Here is a 23034-nt window from a genome sequence, read left to right on the forward strand (position 1 = left end):
TATATATATATAATTTTTTACCATTTCTATGGAAATATCTATACTTAACCTATAGCGCTGTGTTAGCACTTTCACATAAGATTCAGGTCTTGCTGCCAGTGGTCCATATAGGGGTGGTGCGGGGATGTGGTCGGTTGTAGGGATGTCAGGTAGAGTTGTGAGATAATTCCTGGGGAGTACGGGTCATGTTTGCATATTCTTTCAAAGGGTGATAATGCCAAAAGATTACCTTTCAGGTTAGCAGTGGCGTGAATAAAGCTTTTAACCTGTAGGTATCTAAAAATGTCTGAGGATGGGAGCTCATATTTAGTTTGGAGGTCAGGGAAAGGCAAAATTGCGGAGTGGGAGAACATTGAGGAGAAGCGTGTAATCTCCTTTTCTCTCCATTTGTGGAAGACAGCTGTGGAGTCATATGCTGGTGGGAAGGCTGGGTGGTGAAAGAAGGAGAGCATGGGCAGATGTGGAGACAGGAAGCCGCTGGAATACTTGGAGTTGTCCCAAATGCGCAAGGACTGACGTGTTATGGCGCTATTGATAATGGATCTGTCTTTGGGTGACATCCACAACAAATTATCTATGGCATACAGGTCACAGTCCAAAGCCTCGATCGACACCCAGAGTGGAGTTTCATCTGTGGCATGATACTTAGTTACTGTTGCTAATTGAGCTGCAATATAATATTTCTGGAGATCCGGCACTCCCAGTCCACCAGTGCATCTGGTCTGTTACATTGTTTGCTGTGGTATTCTTGGTTTTTTGTGTGACCATATAAAGGCAGAAAGCCGTTTCTGGAAAGCCTTGAGGTGATGGGCGGGTATTGGCGCTGGAAGGACCCGAAAGGGGTATAACAACTTAGGTAGCAGGGTCATTTTGACCGCCGCAATTCTGCCTAGCCATGAGATGGGGTAGGTATGCCAGATCCTCAGAAGGTTCCTAAGCTTAGTGAAAAGTGGGGGGTAGTTTGCAGAGAACAAGGACTGGTAGGTAGAGGTTAGTTGTATGCCTAGATACTTCAGTGAGGATGGTTCCCATTTAAATGGGTATGCCGCTTTAAGCTGATCAAGTAGGGGCGGGGGTAATGTAACGTTTAGGGCTTTTGATTTCGTTGGGTTTAAGTGCAGGCCTGAGAGGTGACTAAACAGGTTCACTGTGTGTAGCAAATTAGGAAGAGAGATGAGGGGGTTAGAGAGGAAAAAGCAGAATGTCGTCAGCAAACAGGCATAACTTATGATGGTGTCCTGCTAAGGGGATTCCTGTGATGTCTGAGTGTTCTCTAATCAGCTGTGCTATGGGTTCAATGCCCATGGCAAATAGGATAGGGGATAAAGGGCAGCCCTGTCTGGTGCCTTTCCGTATGGGGAAGTGGTGTGATCTATGTCGCGCATATCTCACCGAGGCCGTAGGGTTGGAATACAGTGCAGCGATCCAGGTGCAGAATCCAGATCCAAAGCCCCATCTGTTGAGTATAAATGACAAGTATTGCCAGGACATGGAGTCGAAGGCTTTTTGCATGTCTAATGAGAGAAGCATGATCGGGATGTGTCTCTGATTAGCTTTTTCAATGAGGAGACAGGCTCTACGCACGTTGTCTCCTGGTTGGCGTCGGGGGATGAAACCAACCTGGTCTTTGTGAATGAGGTCAGGGACGATTAGATTGAGTCTAGTTGCTAATATTTTGGCTAGTAATTTAATGTCAACGTTGAGAAGTGAAATTGGTCTAAAATTAGCCCAGTGGGTGTTATCTGTGTCTGGTTTGGGGATCATGCAAATGGTGACTGAGAGGGACTCTGCCCTGAACTGGGACCCTGTCCGTATGGCGTTGAAGGCAGCTGTCAACATTGGGGCTAAAGGTTCAGCGAACTTTTTGTAATAAGTGGCCGTGAAGCCATCTGGGCCAGGCCGTTTCTTTAGTTTAAGCGTTTTTATCGCTGCGACTACTTCCAACTCCGTAATAGGAGCGTCGAGAGATATGCGGGCTGAATCAGGCATTGCCGGCATGTGGATTGTGGAGAGCAGATTAGAGGCTGCAAGAGCATCAAAGGGGGTAGTGGAGTTATAGAGTGTGGCTAGATGCGTGGCAAATTCCTGTACTACTTTGTGAGGGTTGCTGGACATAGAGTTGTCAGAGAGGCGGAGGCGGAGGGGTTTTTGGTGTAAGTCTATTTTGCGTAATCTTCTTGCTAGGAGGGCCGTTTGTTTATTACTTTGGAGGTAAAATTTGTGTTGGGTCCTACGAAGACTTTTATCAGCGAAGCTTGCCAGTATGAGGTTGAGTTCACATCTGGCCTTTTCTAGGATGTGCTTGTGAGCTGGGGAAGGGTTAATCTGAACACTCTGGAGGCGTCATTGAATTTTGTTTCAAGGTCCTGCAGGAGGGCTATTCTTTGTTTTTTAAGGGTCGATGCTATGCGAATACACGTGCTTCTTATGACTGGTTTGTGCGCTTCCCAAAGTGTGACAGGTGGCATGTCTGGAGTAGTATTGTGGAGTATGTACTCTTGTATAGCAGCTTCTTTAACACGTATCATCACCCTAATACTTAGCCTGTCCTTCCCACTAACTTTAACATTTAACCTATCCCTTGAAATTGAAAGTGTCTCTTGACCCTGAGAAACCTACCCTAACATTTAACCTTTAACTTAAGACCTAAAGGGAAACGGTTATGTATCAATTCAGAGTGACGGTTCCTCCTGTAATGCTTAAGATGTACCCTTAACAGTTACCCTAATGCTTACACTTGACCCCATCTTTCCACTTAACTGAAACACTTATTTTAATTTTTAAAGTTAAGCGCTATGCACTTAACTACACTTTATCAAAATAATATCACGTGAGTTATGGGATCCATACTTCCTTATCTAGCTCATCATTATCTTATCTCCAGATCCAAATTGTAGTACCACATATCATGGCATCAAATGAAGGGGCACATGCAATACAGTAAGGATATGTATCATGGTGATTCGTTGGTTTAATATGTGTTTTGTATGCCTCCTATGTACAATCTGCATTTCTCAAAATTAATCATGTGTATTCTTGACAATATTTTGAGAGTTTTGTGTGACAAACTTACACCTTTAGGAAACGCTCTGTAATCATATGCAGGTTATGTATTTTGCTTCCTTTCACTGATGTTTCACTTGCATTCCATCTCTTGTTTCACATTAATAATTTCCTTCAGCTTTTGACATCCCTGCCTGAAACTGTCTAGTTTTCTAATGTGGACAGTAGCTGGGACCTTGTGAAGCATCGTCCCAGAAGACCTCCAGAGCATTTAATCACCCACATGGTCGACAGTTTAAAATTAAAATGACTTCCCTGCTGCATCGGTCACCTTTATTGTTCAATGTTTTCTCCACAAGGCACAATGAACTGCAATAAAACCTCTGGAACTTTATTTATGATGCTGTTCCAAGAGAAGCTGGTTATAAAGTGAGCTTCTTCCATTTTACTGCTTTTCCAATTTTTATTGAAAGTCACAATTAAACTCAGACAAATTCATTTTATAGTCTTTTAGGAGGCCACCATATCCTCTTTTGGAAAAGACACTGAGTTGTTAAATGCTGTAATAGTAATTTTGGGCAGAGTAATGGAGCAAAACCATAGGAAATACTCAGCTTGACCCTTTTTTTTAGTTAGACTTAAAACACTTTTTCAGTTTATGTTAAATAGAAGCAAGCTATATCTGTAAGATCTGTGTGACTGGTGAGATCATTTTAATCAGAGAATAGAAAATGTGATTGGTAAGCAGCTACTTACAACTGTTAAATAGCCAATAAAGATTAATAAAATACTTAACAGTCGCTGGTGCATGTCAGCTGGGATTTACAATTTCACTCGCAGATCACATAGTGGTCAATGCTAAGACAATACTGCTTTCTTAATTTCAACCTTAAAATAAGGAAATATAGTCATGGCCAAAATATTCACACAGATCATTGTTGCATTTACAAGTGTTTAGCGATTCTCATGTTTATTTCTTTTGTTTGTATTGGTATGACACAAAAAAAGTTAAGAAAAAAAAAGCCAAATACGACACATTCCACACAAAACCCCCAAAATGGACTGGACAAAATTATTGGTACCTTCTCCAAATTGCAAGAAATAATCGCTGTTTCTTATTGCTGACCCCTCACTGCTACTGCTTTAGTCACACCGGGATCAGCAGAAGAAATCATGGCACCTGTCTGAGGGAGCAGATCACCTACATTCTCAGAAGTGTCACATTTTTAGGAGTGTTCAAGCGGAAATTTGCTGCACTGATTGGCAGCTGGGGCATTTATGTTTTGTGTTAACTTTTGCTTTGAAGCCTATTTACAGGAAAAAAACTCACATTGCAGTGGGGGCTAAAATAATAATATTTCTTGTCAGGCCTTTTTAACCTAAATCATCTAAGACCCATGCTAACACCATTAAGACATAATGGTATAGATTTATTGGTTATTTTGTTAGTGTTTATTTTCAAGGCCCTACATAGATATCACCTGTAAGATTGCCACAGTATTACATTTTAGGTTATTACGTGATTTGATTTACTGGATATTTGTTTAGTAATCTGCTTTAGCCAGATTTATTGACTACAACTTATATACTGTGTGTATCTGTTTTGAAAATATACAAGTAAATGACATAAGATCTTCACAATAAAGCACTACTGAATTATACTTACAAGGTATTCACCTGAAATGTAAGATTAGGACAACAAATTAAATACATGACATGGTCATTTATCAATTCCATTATAGTTGAATGTTGTTTTGTTGCTGTTTCTTTCTTTTTCTTTTTTTTTCTGTGCACAGCATAATGGGAACTTTTGTACATTCAGCATTTCTACAGAAATCTAAGTTTAGCAATCTCATCAGAACAGGTGAAATACATTTTGTAATACAAATGTGTGCTGTTGAGATTATGCCGGTGTATATGGTGTACATGTGCACATTACACTAAGAAGAAACACAATAGTATTTATAAATTAGGACGACTAAGGGGAGAAAAGAACGGTGGGACTGTGCAAAATTCAGTTATTTATCACCAAATAAGCCTTCAGCAGTCATCTGCAGCTGCAAATGCGCTCTGTTCTTCCTCCTCATTTACCGCTAATTCTGCCATTGCCCTAGAAACTGGCAAGGTGGAGTCAGCTCAATTATTTCAGGACAGCTTCAGTCACTAGCTGCATAAGGATGTGCAGCAATTAATTTCATATGTGGTTAAGGGGGAGAGCAATGGGAGCAGAGGGAGATAGAACAACAGGCACAAGGATCCAATTCACAGTGATGATGTTGCTGCAGCTACCACAACATCAGCAAAGAAAAAGTTTGTTCAGAGCAGCAGCTTGCAGAGAAGTGGAGGGAGCAGCCGCCATATTCCTCAGAATGGCATTCCTCCAAGGATGCAGGTCAATGGTATGCCCAGGTCCACTCCCCATAGTGGAGGGTGGGCCTCGCTACGACAGTGACAGATCAGTAAACTCTATCCCCCCTCCCCCAAGTGACCAGAAGGCTATGCAATGCTCAGGCAAAATTCTGCCATACTGTTTTGCAGCTGGTATGCCTGGGACAAGAGCCATGCTGGGCCAGAAATGCTGCCAGTTCTGCAGGGGCAAGCCCAGATGTGACTAACCTCATGCTATCTTGTGCCTTGAAAGGTCATGCGTGATGATGGTACCAATCTGCTGTTCGCACTTTAACAGGGAAAGTTCATACACATGCCTTGCCAGGCTATAAGAGTGTGTATCCACTTCAGAAGAATATACCTAGCTTGTGTTTGGCTGGCATGACAACATGCTAAGAGGATTTGATTTTTTTTAACATCAGAGACAACCCATTAAGGACACATGCAACGTGTTGTCACCATTTGAAGAAGTAACCCAAATGGTTTGCCAGAACAATGGTGGCATCAGTGACACTATCTCTGTATTGTACAGGTCTGAAGTGAATAGATGAACGGCATTAGGCTTGGTTACTCAATTGGCTGCCTTCGGCAGCTTAGTGAATAACCCCCTTACTGTTTTCACATGTTTCTCCTCAGAGTGATTTTTTTTTGGTTGATGCAGGCTAAATCATGCTGTTTGTCTCGTTATTTTCAGCCTATTTGAACTGCCTCAATGAAGAATATTGGTGTATATATTCTCTTTGAAATTGTGTGGCCTAACAGTGATCCTTAATTATAAACTGCCTGGCCTCTGAAAAAAACCTCAGTTTTTTATTTAGTTATGTAATCTGCCTGCTTTTTCCCCCTTATATAGTACCCTATAAAAAAAGGAGTACAGACAGTGCATCACGTTTGCGCAATGTTTCTGAAATAATTAAACATCTGTTCATGGATGAAACTGGAAGTAACAAGGATTTTGTCACTTCTGGTTTCTGAGCTGTCTGTACTTGATCAGCTTGATCATCTAACAGACCTCTAATGTCTCCTTAAAGAGGACCTGTCAACAGAAATATGCTATCACATAGGGGGCTGTGACTGCAATAAAGTTGAGTGAAAATAAATATGTTTAAATAATTAAAGTTAAAAAAACAGAAAAAAATGTAAAGCCCCCCCTTGCATACAAGCACATATGAAGGTAGACGCATGTATCAGGGGCACCTACATATGAAAACAACATTGTGCCATAGATGTTGGGTATTACTGCAAATGTCAAAGTAAGAGCAATCAACGTTGAGCCATTATTCAGAGTTAACTCTAAATTGATAACCTGTACAGGCTTTTACAATGTTGCCTTTGGACAATTTGGGTTAATACCAAGTATTTGCCAGTTCTTATAATATAAAACCAGGTATGCAGAATTGGATATAGCCGTGCCACACTATACAATAATACACTGTTCTGGGCATGTGCTCATCTATTTTCGCCACTAGGGGGATACAAGCCTTAGTTAGCAATGGCATGATAAATATTCATTTCATTTCATGTTCATGTTCTTCATAATATTAAGAAACTGACCTAAAATCATGATTTTGTATTGCTTTAGAAAAAATGTAACCTGTCCCTCTAAGAAAAAGTATCGGTAATTGGTATCGGTGAGTACCTGAAAAAAGTATCGGTACTCATAGTCGGTCTTAAAAAAGTGGTATCGGTGCATCCCTAGTAAATTCCCTAATTGTTAGTTCTCAAAAGTAATATAACTTGCAATAAAGTATGTTACATCTCTAAATCCATTCTAATCTGGTTAAAATTGGAAAATTGCTTTATGTTTTCTTGTTGCAATGTTGAAATGTATGGCCTAAACTGACAAACATCAGAGATGGGCTTGTGTTAAGTGTCAATGCTTTGCAGTGTTATACTATTCCACTGTGCTATCACTTTCTGCATTGCAGATAATGGTAAAAGTTGGAGACAGCAACTGCATTTGTCTTTTCAAAACTAATGCAATTCCACATTCTATAAGATAAACTTGGCTCTGTACTTCTGAAGAACATAGAGGTGTTCTAGATAGTTTGTTTCTTTTTTTATCCCTTTACAGCTCTTGTTATACATACAGATGGAGTACATCTCACTACACTAAAGCTGTCTAACTACACAGTTATACAGACACTCTATTTTTCTTGATTAAAAATTGAACAGCACCCCAACTCAATCCTTGTGAAGACATTGAGATGTGTGGCATCTGCGTATTGTCAAAATGTGTCATTTGCTTCCTTTAGACGTTTAAAGTATGCAATCTGTTGCTAAAAATGAAGAAAAAAGAAACGCAGTTGTCAAGGAGTATGCCGCAACAACAGATCAAATGTTGCCTGAGTTTAGTTTATTCTGGCCCAAATTTATTTTTTTGGTAAGGTAAATCAGTTATATGTATATACTGTATGTGTATATAGACAACTTAATAAAGTGATGCTGGCCTCGTGTTACTTTAATTTAGGTAATACAAGTAGATGTTGACTCAAGATAGCAAATACAGCAAAGAATTTGTTAGGACAACTCAGCTCAGTTCCCTGAATTCTCAAATGTACCAACAAACCTAATTTCTGCTTATCCTGGAACAGCTGCCTAAGTCCATAGTAAAATCAGTCCATAGTAAAAGATCCTAAGGTTTTTACAAAGAAACAGAGTCAATAGGGTTGATTTAATAAAGTAGTAGAAGCTGCTCACTTAACAAAGTGACCAGAAGTAATTTCCTAACTTTTTTGACCACAATGGTCTGAAATGCCGCTGCTGTGGGTAATATTGCCCTTTGTATGTACTCATTGTTTTTTGCACTGCCTTATTTGATAAGTGTGATGAGGGTGCAGAAACACTCTAGTAATCAATTCAAGTTAGCAAAAGTTCAAACTCACTTAAATTGAAAAATGTTAATCTGGTTGCATTATATATATTTCACAGCCATAATTTGATACACAAAGCCTTCTTTAAAAAAAAAACAATACACTCTGTTAAAGTAAATATATTGTTATTCACAAGTAATTTGTCAGATTTGAAAGAAAAAAAAAAAAACAGCGGGAATACCATGTACTTCGGTAAGCTCTAGACACTGATAAATATTAGGACAGATTCACATACAGTATAAGCATTTCATTTATGCATTTAGCTTTCTGCATTTAGTACAAGTTAATGTAATCCTTTAAACAGATACCTGTTGTTACAGAAAGTCTCATCGCAGAGCTACCCCAGGCCTCTTTACATTTGTATGTAAATAGCAATTTGCATTTGCTGTATACCCCCATCACCCAAAAAAACATTGTTGGAGCATGCTGATAGGTGACCCTTACACCAGGCATGATAATTTGGGTTGGAAGTAAGGGGATTCTTCCTAATATTAACTGCCAAAAAGCGGGCAAACAGCAAGAGGCTCAGGGAAGATGACCTGCAGCATCAACTATGTACGCACATCCTATACTATTAGTTACCTGCTGCGGCTTTTAGCTTTTTTATTTCACCTATGACAAACTTCATTACTTTACAGTAATGAATCTAAGCAAAGAGAATATTTTATCTAAAACCTTTGCATACCATTCCTAAGCTTGCCAACAATCCTACTCCAAATTATAGAACAAGGAACGAGAGTTTAGTTCAAAAGCTTGAAGATGTTACATTAAACATCATCATGCCTGTGACTGATTCCTGTTCAGATTCCATTATTATTATCTGGGGGGTTTAGTTTTAAACAAATGGGAGAATAGTACAATACCAATTTAATTAAAGTGAAGCATGTTGCTGATAATAAGGAACAGTTGGCAAACATAAATATGCCAGCTTGTTGCCACATTACATCTCTTCTATGTCAGGTGATTTGAAGTCCTTTGGACGCTACAGATGCATGCCAAGTGCCAGCTTTTAGTGCTCTAGTATATCTAGTATGTAAGGTCTAACCCTGCAGATTAGCTTTAAGACATTTCCATTAATTCACTTACTTATAAATGAAATTTTGCATTTCTGAGCCATAACAGATTATGTCCTTCAATCTGCTTCACCTAGAATTATAATCAAGTGATTTATTTCACCTCTACCATTGAATGTATCACTCTCTGACTTTGCTAGCCAATAAAATGAAGCAAAGTGCTTAATATAGTGTTTCCAAGGCAAGACACCCATACCAACCATTACGCTTGCCTTCAGCTCTGTGACAGTGGAGTAATTTGTGGCCACTGATTAATAGACTTTTCTATATTGCAGTTAGGTGAAAGCCTCTGCAGTTGCTATTAAATTAATTTTCAGCAGGAGACATCTCTTCCATTTAATATGATATTGAACATCATATTATTGTATTCAATAGCCAATAACTAAGCATCATAGCATTGAATTCTCAACTAAAAAGTAGTAAAATGAGCCTGATACAAACAATGCACTTTAGCAATTTTTAAACAGGTTGTTTATATTTTCAACATCTATCCTTTGCTTTGAACCCCTTTGTGCAATCCATGGGTCTAGCTCACCTCAACCTTTTCTTGTAAATAAAACTGAGATTGTAATAAATATGCACTTAGACATAATTTCCTTGCTGGATGTCATTAGGGTTGAGGCTGGTTATTATATTACTGTGTTTACTTTTAATAGTCTACCATGTGTAAGGGAAATAAAATATATATATATTTTTTTTTTATGGGGCACATATAGCACTTTAGATCTGCCATGGCTTCTAACTCTTTCCCACTGTATCCAAAACAAAAAGAACAGGTTTGGTTGGTGTTATAGAGAACACAATATTTTTGCATAAACTATAGCACATGATGTTCCCTTTCAGGCACTCTGCCATACAGTAATGGATGAGTTAGTCCTATGACTTATTCTTTTCTGTGTTTAAAGCTCTGCAAACAGCAGGTAGTAAAGATAAACAAAAAATGTGAAAAGGAGCTAAAAGCTCTACCTGCTGGCTGCCTGTGGAAATATAAATATTAATTTATATGTAATATTTTTAACTAAAAATAAATAATTTCCTAAAACATTATTATTTAATAATGACATTATTAACTATATAAAGAAAAAAATATATAATGCATTCATTTTATGTTTTAGTTCGTATCTTTTAATCATTTCATCCATTTCTGAACTTAAGCATTATCAACCTAAAAGATTACTATACATGACATTCTATTTGATTTCGATACACAGCCACCAAGGGCTTCAGCTCATTAAAATGTAGGACTACTGTTTAACCTCTGTGCCTGTGTGTTGTATGGCAGTAAAACATACATATATGAAACTGTAAAATGTACAAGATCAGCACGTCAGATCATTTGAATTATGACTATGATTGAATACAGGATAGGCTAAATCATGTCAGTGGGATTTTTAGTTCTTAGGATTTTCAGTAAATATGGATTTTATTTTTATTTGACTGATTGAATGTGCTGATCTTGTACATTCTTCAGCTATCTAGGAGTTGTGTTCAGTGGTTCAGCTGTGCAGTTGGTTCAGTGGTCAGTGAAATACAGAAGCAGTGAATTCGCTTTTTGTTCTTTTTTGTACATAAACAAACTGTAGAATAATTCAGTAAATTAAATAAACCACATTTACAGTTTAAATAGAGACCCTGCCTAACTGATCTCATGTGAAATAATGTCTGGACAAGATGTTTATTCCTTGCCGATTGTAATTCCAATCATTAAAAGGCAATTGGTGTCTCTCATCTTACTTTCTACTTGGAGCACAGAGTATAGCACTCTCTAAAACAAACATATGAATGTGCCTTGTCACATAAACATGGACTGCGGCTATGTGTTTTCTTACTGCTGACAAAAGCAGTTTGCTTTGTGTACTAAAAGCATGTTACAGCATGCTCAGTGCAGTTTCAATCTGCTCCTTCTATGAGAAATGGGTTTATGATGGGTGAACGTATAAAATAAAAGAAAACATTGACACGTTGTCATGAAGAGATTTTTGATTTATTATGTGGGATGTCTTTGGTAATATCTCAGCATGTTCCCTGGTTTGTACAGTTTTTAGAGAGTGCTTGTTTGTATGAAATACCCTAGCAATATCTTAGGAGATTGAGAGGAACCCTAGGGATATCTGGAAGCAAATCAGCAATGAGATTTCCTAGTAGAGTTTGTGGACTTTACAAGTGCAATTCTGTTAAGCAATGACATATGTATCACCACTGTACTGCTAAAACTGCACTACTGTATGTGTCTATAGCTATGTACAATATACTGTATATTTACACATAATAGTGCAGGGCAATACAGTTCACCTTAAACTGGCAACATCTGTTACCTCTAACAAAACCCACCCTCCCTAGCCCTCCCAAACTAATCTGCATTACACCCTTTCCCCAAGCCCAGCTGCTCACTTACCTCAGTAACTGACCAGTGGCACTGTAAATGTTGCTGGCCTCTACAAGTCTATTTTGGTTCACTATGGGCATAGTCAATAGTAAACAGTATTTCTGCGAGAGAGTCTGTAAACTTTAGAACAGGCAATGGCCGTGCTATTGAAGTAAGCACCTGGGATGGGTACAGATTAGATCACATTAGCTCAAGAGGACCAAACTGGCTGGCCTAGTGTTTATTTTGCTAAAAATACAACTTTATTTAAATAACCCTTTCTGAGTTATATTTAATCAGTTAGGCCTCCGCAATACATGGTTCTTGGTAAATCTAATGGAGATTGTAAAATAAGTTTGTAATGCGTGAGGCAAGATTAACATAAGTCTGTGAAATGATGAATTGTATAATTTTACATCAGGTTAATGTGTCCGATAAAGGTGTAGATGCTGTTTTCAGGAAGCCAATCTGGCTGACAGACTAGCAGATTTGCTCTAAAGTACTTTTTTTCTGTGGCTTTTGGGTATTTTAACTAAATGCTATTTTTCACCAAGATAAGCCCTCATCCTGTTTCTATTAAAATAAGCATGTATGTTCAGATGATCTGATCATGCATGTTTATGTCACTATCAATAAAGAAAAAAATATCATCAAGCTGCCAAATTGTCTCTGCATGTTTGACCACACCTGCAGTCCTGTGGCCTACTGTGCTCACAGCATCTAATCTGCCCAGAAAGCAAAGCCTGAAGATAACATATTTCACTTTATTTGTCACTTTAATGCTTTTTTTTGTTGTTTTTTTATGGAGTTCTAAAAGAGACTTTAAGGTACTGGAAAGTGGACATCATTTTCAGAACCCTTTATCTGGTTACCAGATAAACAAATATTTCTCACCCATATCATTTTAAGAAAATATGGGATCTTAATACACTTTGTTTAACCATTTTTTGGATATTTATTTCTCTACAATTTAATTAATGTAATCGCTATTGAAGAAAACTTTATCGTTACTTTTAAATGACAAATGGCATGCTACGTTAAACACCAAGCCATGCATTTGAAGAAGAGCTTCACAGGAGTCAGGAGGAAATATTCATGTCAAAGTCTGCCCTTGATGATCTTTTTATTAAAGGTAGTTTTACTGTCACCTATACGGTTCTTCTACATACTACAGTTTTGACCTCATCCAAGTCATTTAGACTTAAATTAGATTAAGGTCGGAAATGGCAGGGGTAACTAAACTTGTATCAATGTTGTTAAAATGATCAATTATTCAATATAGTTGATAGGGATAATAAAGTGTGATATTTATTTCACAAAACTGACAGTTGCAGCATTTGTCAGTAATAGAAGTAATTGATTGTTTGGTCACCGTGACAGATCCCATCTGACCTCAGCATCATTTAATGTGGGTAAATGGATTAATCCTTACAGTAGTAGCAGCAAATAGATGCAACAAAATTAAGTAATACATGCCGTTCCTCTACATATTCTTTCTTTAATCAACCTTACGCAGTAGATTGATGTGCACTCAAAAAGTAGATTTTCATTCACCTGATGTATTCACCCCAGTCATTCTCTATTTACATTTCATTTAGATCTGAAGGTTGTCTTTCACCTAAATCTATCAAGGTTGAATAAAAATTAAGAAAAATAGCTAGGAAACATAGTTATGTGTTTACAAGATAATACACATTCATAAAGGTTAATTCTTCATCAGTGAAAAGAAAACATAAATACAATTTTACACTCCAGGGTTTATCAGCTGTGACAAACACATTCTTGGATAAATATCTATTGCAACTTGGGCTTACACATATAGCTCAGAGCTGTCTTGATTTAGACAGAAGATTAGGGTCCCTATATCTCATATTAAAAGTATTTGGAAAGCACTAGTACCTCACAACTACTTAACCAGTTGACATCCGCGGTGTTAAACCCCCTAACCCCCTTCCCATCCAGGCCATTTTTCAGTATTCAGTGCTGCGGTACTTTGACTGACATTTATTCCGTCATGGAACGCTGTACTGAAATAATGTGTAAAAGAGTAAAATATTTATCATGCATGAATATAATAATATTTATACCTAAAGTAAAGTTTCTTTTGGTTCTGTGATCTTGCACGATCTAGGCACTGTAAAACGATTATTCTTCTTACTCTGCCTTACATCCTGAGACTTCTTATTGAATAATGAGTCAACCCATTTTAATAATAAACCAATAGGAAGACATAGGAGGCAGGGTAGGGGTGAGGGTAAATTCTAATGGCACAGTGAAAATATTATGAATTCAGCTGATCATATATCTGGATTTATTTATCATTCTGAAATGTGGCTTTCACTGAAGAATACCTTCCGTTCATACATGTTTTTTTATTGTATGCACAATTAAACTGTTTCTGGTTAATGACTAATGTTTACTGTAATGGTTAGGAATAGGCTAAAGGTATTATTGCAGATATTATTTAAAGTTTTAACAAAAGTGTTATTTACTACATGTGATTGCTTTAGGTTCTCAGGCTAATAATGTTTATAAAAATGTATTATTGTCCATTAACTCCAACAAATGTAATACACCACATTGGAACACTATCCATTTTATCATTTTTCAAGAGTATTATTGTATAAGGTATCTTTACTACTGTCCAAAAATGTTTTGTATTTTCAGAGCTCATGGACCTGATGCTATGATCCTTGTTGATGGGCAGCCAAGACAGATGAAAGGAGACATGGGCCTGTCACAGATGCTAAATATTTCCACACAGATTGCTTCAGGAATGGTCTACCTTGCATCTCAGCATTTTGTACATCGAGACCTGGCCACAAGGAACTGCTTAGTGGGAGCAAACCTGCAAGTTAAAATTGGAGACTTTGGCATGTCGAGAGATGTCTACAGTACAGACTACTACAGGGTGAGGATACTCTTAGCATTTCATGTTAGAATCAAGCTTACTCAAAAAAAGAAGTACAACACAGTGCAAAAGATTGCCTAATTTTAAGCCATTTTCCATTACAGCCAAACTGATCATTTTTCAGTTTATTAGAAAACATATAAAATGCAAACAAAGTTCATTGGTTGCTATGGTTTAAACACTTTGCATATGGTAATGTTCTTTTAATTAAGCCCAAATGTCTACCATAGTGTATAGAAGTTCTGTACAAAACATCTACTACATGATAAAATTATAAAAGCATGGAAATGTAAAGCACAACTCCAGCTATAACTCTTTTCTACTGCTTTTCTCTGATCTGGAACTGCTAGGTTTTTTTTTGCCAGGAGGTCAAACGTAAAGGGCATGGGATTTTTTACATATTCATTCTTATATGACCAAATCTGTCACTACGAAATCAGAACAAATTGCTGTAACCACTTTTCACAAATGTATTGCATATATGCAACAGCATGATGTGTGGGTATTAACACCAGGCTGATTCATAAACGTGTACATAGGGCTACTCTGTTGTGTTCTGAGACCCTTTTTACTGCGTCTCACTGAGATGTCACTCACAGTTCCTGGTCACTGTAAATTATTGGGAGGTGGCAGGGCCACAGTGACAGCCATTCACAATGGATACATGATCACAGCAGCCTTTGCCACCTGGCATTAAGACCCAGTTAAAGAGCCAGGATAAATCCTGCTTTCTGTCTCCAAAATTGTGGCCTATTTCAGTGTTCCGCCACTGTAAAGGTGGCAAGCAATGTTTCTGCATCTGGAACTAACAAATTTATAATGTTAGCTGTACGGTGAATCCTGCTCTGTGTCTCCATGTTTTAGCCTATTCCAGTACTTCAGCACTATAAAGGTGTACAATGTTTATGCAGCTAGATCTCAGCTGACACATTTTTTAATTTTTCCTGTGGAGGAATTACTGCTTTCTGTCTCTAGGTTTGCAGCATATTCCAATGCTCAGGCACTCAAAAATATGTATGGCTTTAGTCTCTCAGATAATGCACTCTAATGTTTATTTCAAGATAAAACCTCATTGCTGCCTCTTATATTTTGAAATAACTAAAGTGCTTACATACTGTTCAGCCACTGTACAATATTTGTGGCTATTGTTTGTCAAATAGAACATTCTAATGTTTATTTCAGGATAAAACCTGCCTTATCTCTAACTTTTAAATTTCCACCTTACCAAGTTGCTACATACTGTGCAGCCACTGTACAATATTTATGGCTATTGTCTCTGATAAACACGCCTCATCTCTCCCTCTTACATGAAGCCCTCTCATGTTGGCTACATACTGTCCAGCCAATGTAAAATATTTGTGTCTGTTTGTCAAATAATACACCCTAATGTTCATTGCATAATTAAACCTGCTTCATCTCTAACTCTTAGATGGCACTCTTACATACAAGCTGCTTACATACTATTCAGTCACTGTAAAATATTTTTGGCTGTTGTTTATTTCAAAACAGAAAGGTGACTTTTCTCTCCTTTTTACATTACGGCTTTACCAAGATGCTTACATACTATCCAGCCACTGTATACTATTTGTGGCTATTTTATCTGAAATTATACACTCTGATTTCTGTTTCAAGATAAGACCTGCTTTTTATTTCCCTCTTACATTGTAGCATAACCAAGCTGCATACATACTGTCCAGCTACTAGACAATATTTGTGGCTATTGTCTCAGATAAAACACTCTAACTTTTATTTCAAGATAAAACCTGCCTTATTTATTTTTATTCACTGCCTATTCAACTGCTAATGTACTCTCCTGACGATAGGTAGTTTCTATCAAACACATACCTTATGCCTATATTTTGAATTTTTCGGGAAGAACTGGGGATGTGGGGATGGTAGGTTGTTCAGGGGATATGGGGTTGTGATTTTGACATGTTTTTGTGCACTCTGTTTTATCAAGTATTTAGGCCCCATTCACACGTTACGTATTTATGCCTGTTTTGCAGCACATCAGCTGATTAATTTCAATTGGATACCGTACATGCAACAAATGTGGCAAAGAGGCCAATGCAGTAGTTTAAACTGCAAGCTTTGTATGTATCTTTTTTTTGCGTTTGTCGCATATCAACATGAGGCAGATGTGTGTTTCATTTGGGGTGCCATTTGCGATTAAGTTGCCGGTCTGTACATCAATAACACATGACTATATGCAGTTTTGAACCGACCGAGCCATCACAAGAATGTGGCGATACCACTCCCAGCCTCATCCTGCACAGAGATTTCCCAGCTCACATGACACCAATCTCAGGCCAGCAGATCGTCACTAGGGTTGGTTAACTCTGCAGTTAACCCTTACACACAATAGTATCTGCCACCACGTGTTTTAATGGAAACATGCACCGTTCTCAGCAAATGCTGTGATAATTTAAAAACCTAAACAAGGGCTTTGATACCACTGATCTTTCAGACAGGAATATGACAGGTTTCACTATACAGTAGCACTTGGTAACATGGAGACAAGGATATTTTAAGTTCTTATTTAGAGCATAGTCTTAAACTTAACAATTTTTATAATAGTCCTTTAACAAAAGAGAGGTGCAGGTAAAAATATACAGTAAAAGATGTTACCAAAGAGAGACAGAGATAACAACAGTAAAATAAAAAGGAATAAACAGAGAGTACTTAAGAAGTCCTGGGCTTAGTAGTTGTAGTTCAGTTCAATGTAACAGAAAATGGATCTAAATGGCTTTTTCTTCAAGTAAAGCTTGCAAAGATTAACCTTCTGTTCATTCTTAAGCTGACCATATACATTAGTGGGTTGTTGATTTTTTTTGTGTGTATTGTAAATGTTAAAATGCACACATTTATCCCTGCAGAAGTAAGAAGAGAAGCATTCCTAGATGCTTCTGTTACTGAGAAAGCGACTGAATAATACTGACTTCTGTTTCCCCCACAATCTGTTTGCCAGAGGAGCTCAAAGAAGTACTATGGGGTCAGTGTTTTTCCCCATAGTTCTCCTTAGGGTAATGGGAGGACACAAACTAGCGTCCTCCCGTCACCCTAGGCTCAGTATACCGCCAGCTACAGCTCGCGGTATACTGAGACGCCGGAGCGGATCCCGACGTAGATGACGGGATCTGCCCAGCTGCCAGTGACAGCTGGCTCTGCCTATGTAGAGGCAGAGCCAGCTGTCCCCGCCCCCTCCCCCGTCCGTTCCGCCAGTCAGCGCTGGCAGATTGGAGCGGGGAGAGGGGAATCCAGCCCCTCCCCCTGTCACGGCAGAGAGCCATGACAGGATCGAGAGGCGAGCGAACCCGGTATGTGTTCGCTCACCTCCCGATCTACTGAGCCGACCTGTGACAGTCTCATTGTCACAGGTCAGCTAGAACTATGAGGTGAGTGAAAAGCACTCACCTCATAGTTCTCCTTTAACATTTCTTTTAATGCTTATATGTATGGTTTCCCAAACCAGCAGGATGATCATCATGTCTAAGGCCACCTTCATTGTCAAAGAAAAGACAGGAAGTCCGAACAGCAGGATGCAGGGTCACCATACACCATACTACTAGAGTGCAAGTCTCTTAGTAGATGTTCACCTGTTCAACAGACATTATGATATTTTTGTCTGAAGAAGGAGCATGTTAACTAATCTAATGTATTAAATTAACCACACTCCACGTTATTCTATTTAGAAAACATTTGTGCATCTATTTAGAAAACACTTGTGCAATACAAAATGTTAAAAGTCATTACGTTGTAAACAAACAGTCAGTGCAACACATGAAAAATAAACAGAAATGCTCCAGTTATGATACTTTTAAATATTTAGCCCCGATGTGCTCTGTACTAGAAGAAGCCATATGGAACAAGCTGAGATCTCTTAGGCCTCATTTCTTTTATAAGTGCAGATGTTTGAGAGAAATCCCGTATGTTTGAGAAGTGTAGTAGAACATTAAATGATTTGGTAATTAAAAGGATGACTATCCTCTCCATCAGAGTCCCTGCAGGGTGATCCTGAATGGACATTAGCAAAAGTGGCCTGTGCCGGATTGTTAATGCTTCAAAACTGAAGTAGCTGCATTAGTCCCCCCGGACTAATGAAACTTGACTCAGCCAAATTATTTCACATTGAGTTTCATCCTTCCTTTTGTATATTCCCCTAGGGGTCTCTTTATCATTTTCTCCATACATTCAACGCACTATTACACTGCAGAGCATGGACTACGTGGAAACTTTGTTCTATAAAGCATCTTGTCTCCTGGGTGCTACCTGATGTATTTTCCTCTAAATAGTGCTAATTGTTTCCAGCAGATTTTTAGATTACATTCAAATGTTTTTTTTTGTCCCCTGTCCGTCATGTTACTTTAGAAGTGAAATGTGCACGATTAGGCTGTTCTGACTCACAGCCTGCTGGTAGATTATTCAAAAAGTTATCCATTACATGAACAGAAATTTCAGACAAAGGCTATTTTATATTTTATTCCACTAAATCAACATTTGCATGTTATTTCTTTTAACAGCAGAATGCTCTCTATAGTGTGCTGTTCTACTGCAATAATAATGAAAAAAACAAAATGTCATTAAAAGTAATATGGCAAATTTTCCTGACTACGACACCCCAAGGGACTGCTAAAAAAAATGGAATCACTATTTCCTGAGTGTCCTGCCCCATAGTGTGGTGTGCCTTTTCCTGTGTTTTTGCACTTTCAAATTACGTTAATGTACTGCCAGGGCTGATTTTTTTTCATTTTGATTATAAAATGTATTTTGTTGTGCTGTCTTTTTAAAATGGCTTTGTTCTAAAAAGCAGAGTAACAGTATAAAAATGGCATGGGGCCCCCCTCCTCATCCACACCAGACTCTTTAGGTCTCCTAGGTAATTTAGGATGGACCCCAAGTTAAAAACTTTAAAAAGAGGTGTGGGGTTCCCCCCCAAAATCCATACCAGGCCCTTTAGATCAGTTAGAAATTTTAAGGAGGAACCCCAACCCCAAAAAACAGGAAAACAGATGTGGAGTCCCTTAAAATTCCCAACCAGACCCTTATTACGAGCACAGACTTGGCAGGGCGTGAAACAGGGATAGACGAGCGACTGCCATACTTGGCCACATGCCCTCAGCATTGAGAGGGTGCTTTTCCATGCCCCCCCCCCAGAAAGTCACCTTATCCCCATGCCTCTTCTGCCACAACCCTGACCCAGTGGTTGTGGGGGTCTGCGGGCAGGGGGGCTTATTTGCATCGGGGTACCCCATTTCATAAAGGGGCACCCAGATGCTGCACCCCTTGTGAATGAGTAAGGGGGTACTTGTACAGCTACTCACCCACTAAAGGGTTAAAGAAAAATGTAAATAAAGAAACCACACTTTCAGAAAAAATCCTTTAATTGAAAAACAAAACAAAAAGTCCTTTAATAAAAAAATTTAAATCCTCAAAATTGGTCCACCGATATAATCCAAGGGTCAAATGCAATGTCCAATGTTGTGCACGATGATGCCGGCTAGTTGAAATAAAAAAAAAACGATACCCGTCGATCCGCCCGCACGTGACGAACTCCTGCCACTGGGAGACATTTGGCTATTTAATCACTGCTGCTTGGCCCCTATGAGAATAGAGGCTAACAGCAGTGAGTGGACTTCCGGGCATTCGGCTCAGCTGATGTTGGATGTTGGATCGGCTGAGTTGATGGGATTCTTCACTTCAACATGCAGGGCAGGCTCGGCTGAACCAAAAGCAGACGAAGCCAGCTGATGTATGACTGAAATCAGCTGTACTCGGCTCCCTTCACTTCGGCTTTGTTATTCACTCGGCTTCCTTTGGCACCTTAGTGAAAACCCCCCTTAGTGTTTGTGTTAATGTTAGGATTTAGGTGAGAATTTGGATTGTTGGGAGTTACTATGAGTTTGTCCTTGGAGTAGCTAATTGTTCTTTAAGCTCATAGTTGGGGTAACCTCAAGATCGTACAGGGAATTTCATGCCAAGATCATATCCAGCCCGGTGTCATAAAACTGTATACTGCCAAACTGTATGAATTAAAAAAAATTGCTCATTTTAAATTTTTTAATCAATGTAATATCCCTGCAACATTTGACCCAAGCAGGCAGATTATTAAAAATCCAGGACATGCTCTGTCTCGGAATTGTATGTATTAAAGTGGAACCTAACATGACTCAGTGAACATTAAACAATTATATAACACCTGACACTTGAGAAATGCAAAGCACCAGGTTTGATTTTTGTCTGTGCTTCAGTTGTCCAGCAATTAGCACTGGAAAACTTCTGATTATTATCACAATTGCCATACAACTCATGGGGGGTGATTTACTAACCTAAACACACGCACGCACTAGGTGCGTGTGATTTTTACACAGCAACATGTATTTATCAACCAAAAAGTCTCTAAAAGCATATTTCCACTAATGCCATATATGGAAAAATCATGCACATGATGCATATATAATGCTGCTTCACAGTTTAGACAAAAATGGTTAGCTCATGCATTTACATTCCTGCATTCATCAATGCAAGCAACATAATGTAGATTAATTTACACAACATCACCTTGAAATTCATGCAGGGCTTTGCACAACACACCTGCTGGGTGTTTACACACTACAAAGGTGTCTAGATTCCACCAATAGATCATGCTGGGAGGGAACACACTACAGAGGTGTATACTTGTTTGGGGCGTGTTTATAAGGTTAGTAAATCAACCCCGTATACTTGTTCCTGGCGTGTTTATAAGGTTAGTAAATCAACCCCCAGGAGTTGCATGGTTTCACTTTTAATTGCTGGCAGTTTTCCAGTGCTGTTTGCTGGACAACCAGAGTGCCGAAAGAAGTCAAGCACAGAGCTATGCATTTATCAAGGTATATGACTGTTTAATGTTCATTGAGTACATCTAGGATAAACTTTAATTTTAAAATTCCCAATGTCTGCATTATTAAAAATTTTAACATTAACCTGTGGTACTAAATCTCAAGATAAGTCCTATTTCCAGCAGCACAGCCTGCAGTCTCCTGGCTCACTGTGTACATTTTGGTATGCTCTGAAAAACCTGATCCTGTGAGACAAGCTGCTCATTAAACCTAATTCAGAACAGGTCTCCTGTTGTCAAGCAGCATCCACTAGTGGTAGCCCGGAACATCTTTCTCATTGCAAAGCAGTATGTAAATGCAGAGCCAAGCTATGCTAATTGAGAAATGAATTATCTTCAGGGTAACCCATAATGCTGAAAATTTTCAGGGGCTGTAGAGGCAAACACAAATGTGCAATTTATAATAAAAGGTGACTCCATGTTCTGTTTCCACTTGCTGAGTATTGCTGAGTTTTCATAGAGCTTAATTTTGTACTGATCCTTTTATCTTGTTTTCTAACCACTTTTATCTTAGCTTAGTAAATGAGGTGAAACTCTACTAACTTCCATCATCCAATCATGTGCAAGCAAAAATACTGTTTACTTTTTTTCCTTGCACATGATTGGGAATTGTTTGCAAAATATTTGTTTGCCACATTCACTAAGCTAAGGGACAATTCCCTTGCAAAGTGAACAGCATTTTGCCTTTAGTAATTCAACCCTGATAAATCCCCTGGTTGAGCACTCCTCTAGTTTTTGTATTCTCTGTTGCTTCCATCTCACAGTGGTGTTCCTCAGTTCCTTGAAGTGGCTTGTTTGTGCTAAACTGGCAGGCCTTTCATGACATATTTTAGCACAGATTGCAGCATAATATTAAATGTGGATCTCAGAGTGCTACATAATTGTAATATTGAAGAAAAAAAAGGTGCAATCCCTTCCCCATTACTGATAGACATATCTTGTCATGTCAAACCACTTTACTTGTTAAACAATCCATATTATTATCTATACATGCTATTTTTATAACTCTTTTTGCATGAAGTAATGTAGAGAACTAGGGATTCAGGCAACATAATCCTCTTATATTGCTTTATATGGTGTACCCATTTGCAGTTCAGCTTTCACCCCAATCAACTGGATGTCCTTTGAGTCTTGCACATATGCTGTCTGCAACTGTGCCTGGGAAAATTGATTTGCTTGCCCTTTGGAAAATGAAATTCCTTTTCGAGAAGAGGCAAGAGAGCGTTTGATTTATGCAGCCTTATGATAATTAAAAGAGCACTAACCATTTTCTCTTGATTAAAAGTGTAGAAATAATGATGTCTAAAATACCGCCTTCAGAGTTGCAGGGAGAATTGAGTATCATGAGATGCACTGGTCCAATCAAAGTGTCAATGAGCATCCAGTCAGTGGAAAGGAGCAGATGTCAGCTTTGCACTGGTCTATCATGGGTCATAGGCATTGAGCATTTTTACTGTTAATAAAACAAATACAGACACAGAATGCTATTGTGTAGCAAATAGCTTCACATTATTTAAAATTACAATGCACTTTTATGTCTATAAACA

At 38.4% G+C, this 23034-nt stretch overlaps 1 protein-coding gene across 1 annotated transcript in view; it reads left to right on the top strand.

Annotated features, from left to right (window-relative positions):
• The window catches only part of NTRK3 (neurotrophic receptor tyrosine kinase 3), a 588664-nt gene that overhangs the window by 532489 nt on the left and 33141 nt on the right, over nucleotides 1-23034 (top strand). The window contains exon 15 of the mRNA XM_018556369.1: nucleotides 14370-14613. Within this exon, the coding sequence (XP_018411871.1) occupies nucleotides 14370-14613 (244 nt within the window). The remainder of the gene's footprint in view (nucleotides 1-14369; nucleotides 14614-23034) is intronic.

This window comes from Nanorana parkeri, unplaced genomic scaffold (genome assembly GCF_000935625.1).
Source record: "Nanorana parkeri isolate BGI_ZX_2015 unplaced genomic scaffold, ASM93562v1 scaffold236, whole genome shotgun sequence".
In the NCBI taxonomy this organism is placed as follows: Eukaryota; Metazoa; Chordata; class Amphibia; order Anura; family Dicroglossidae; genus Nanorana; species Nanorana parkeri.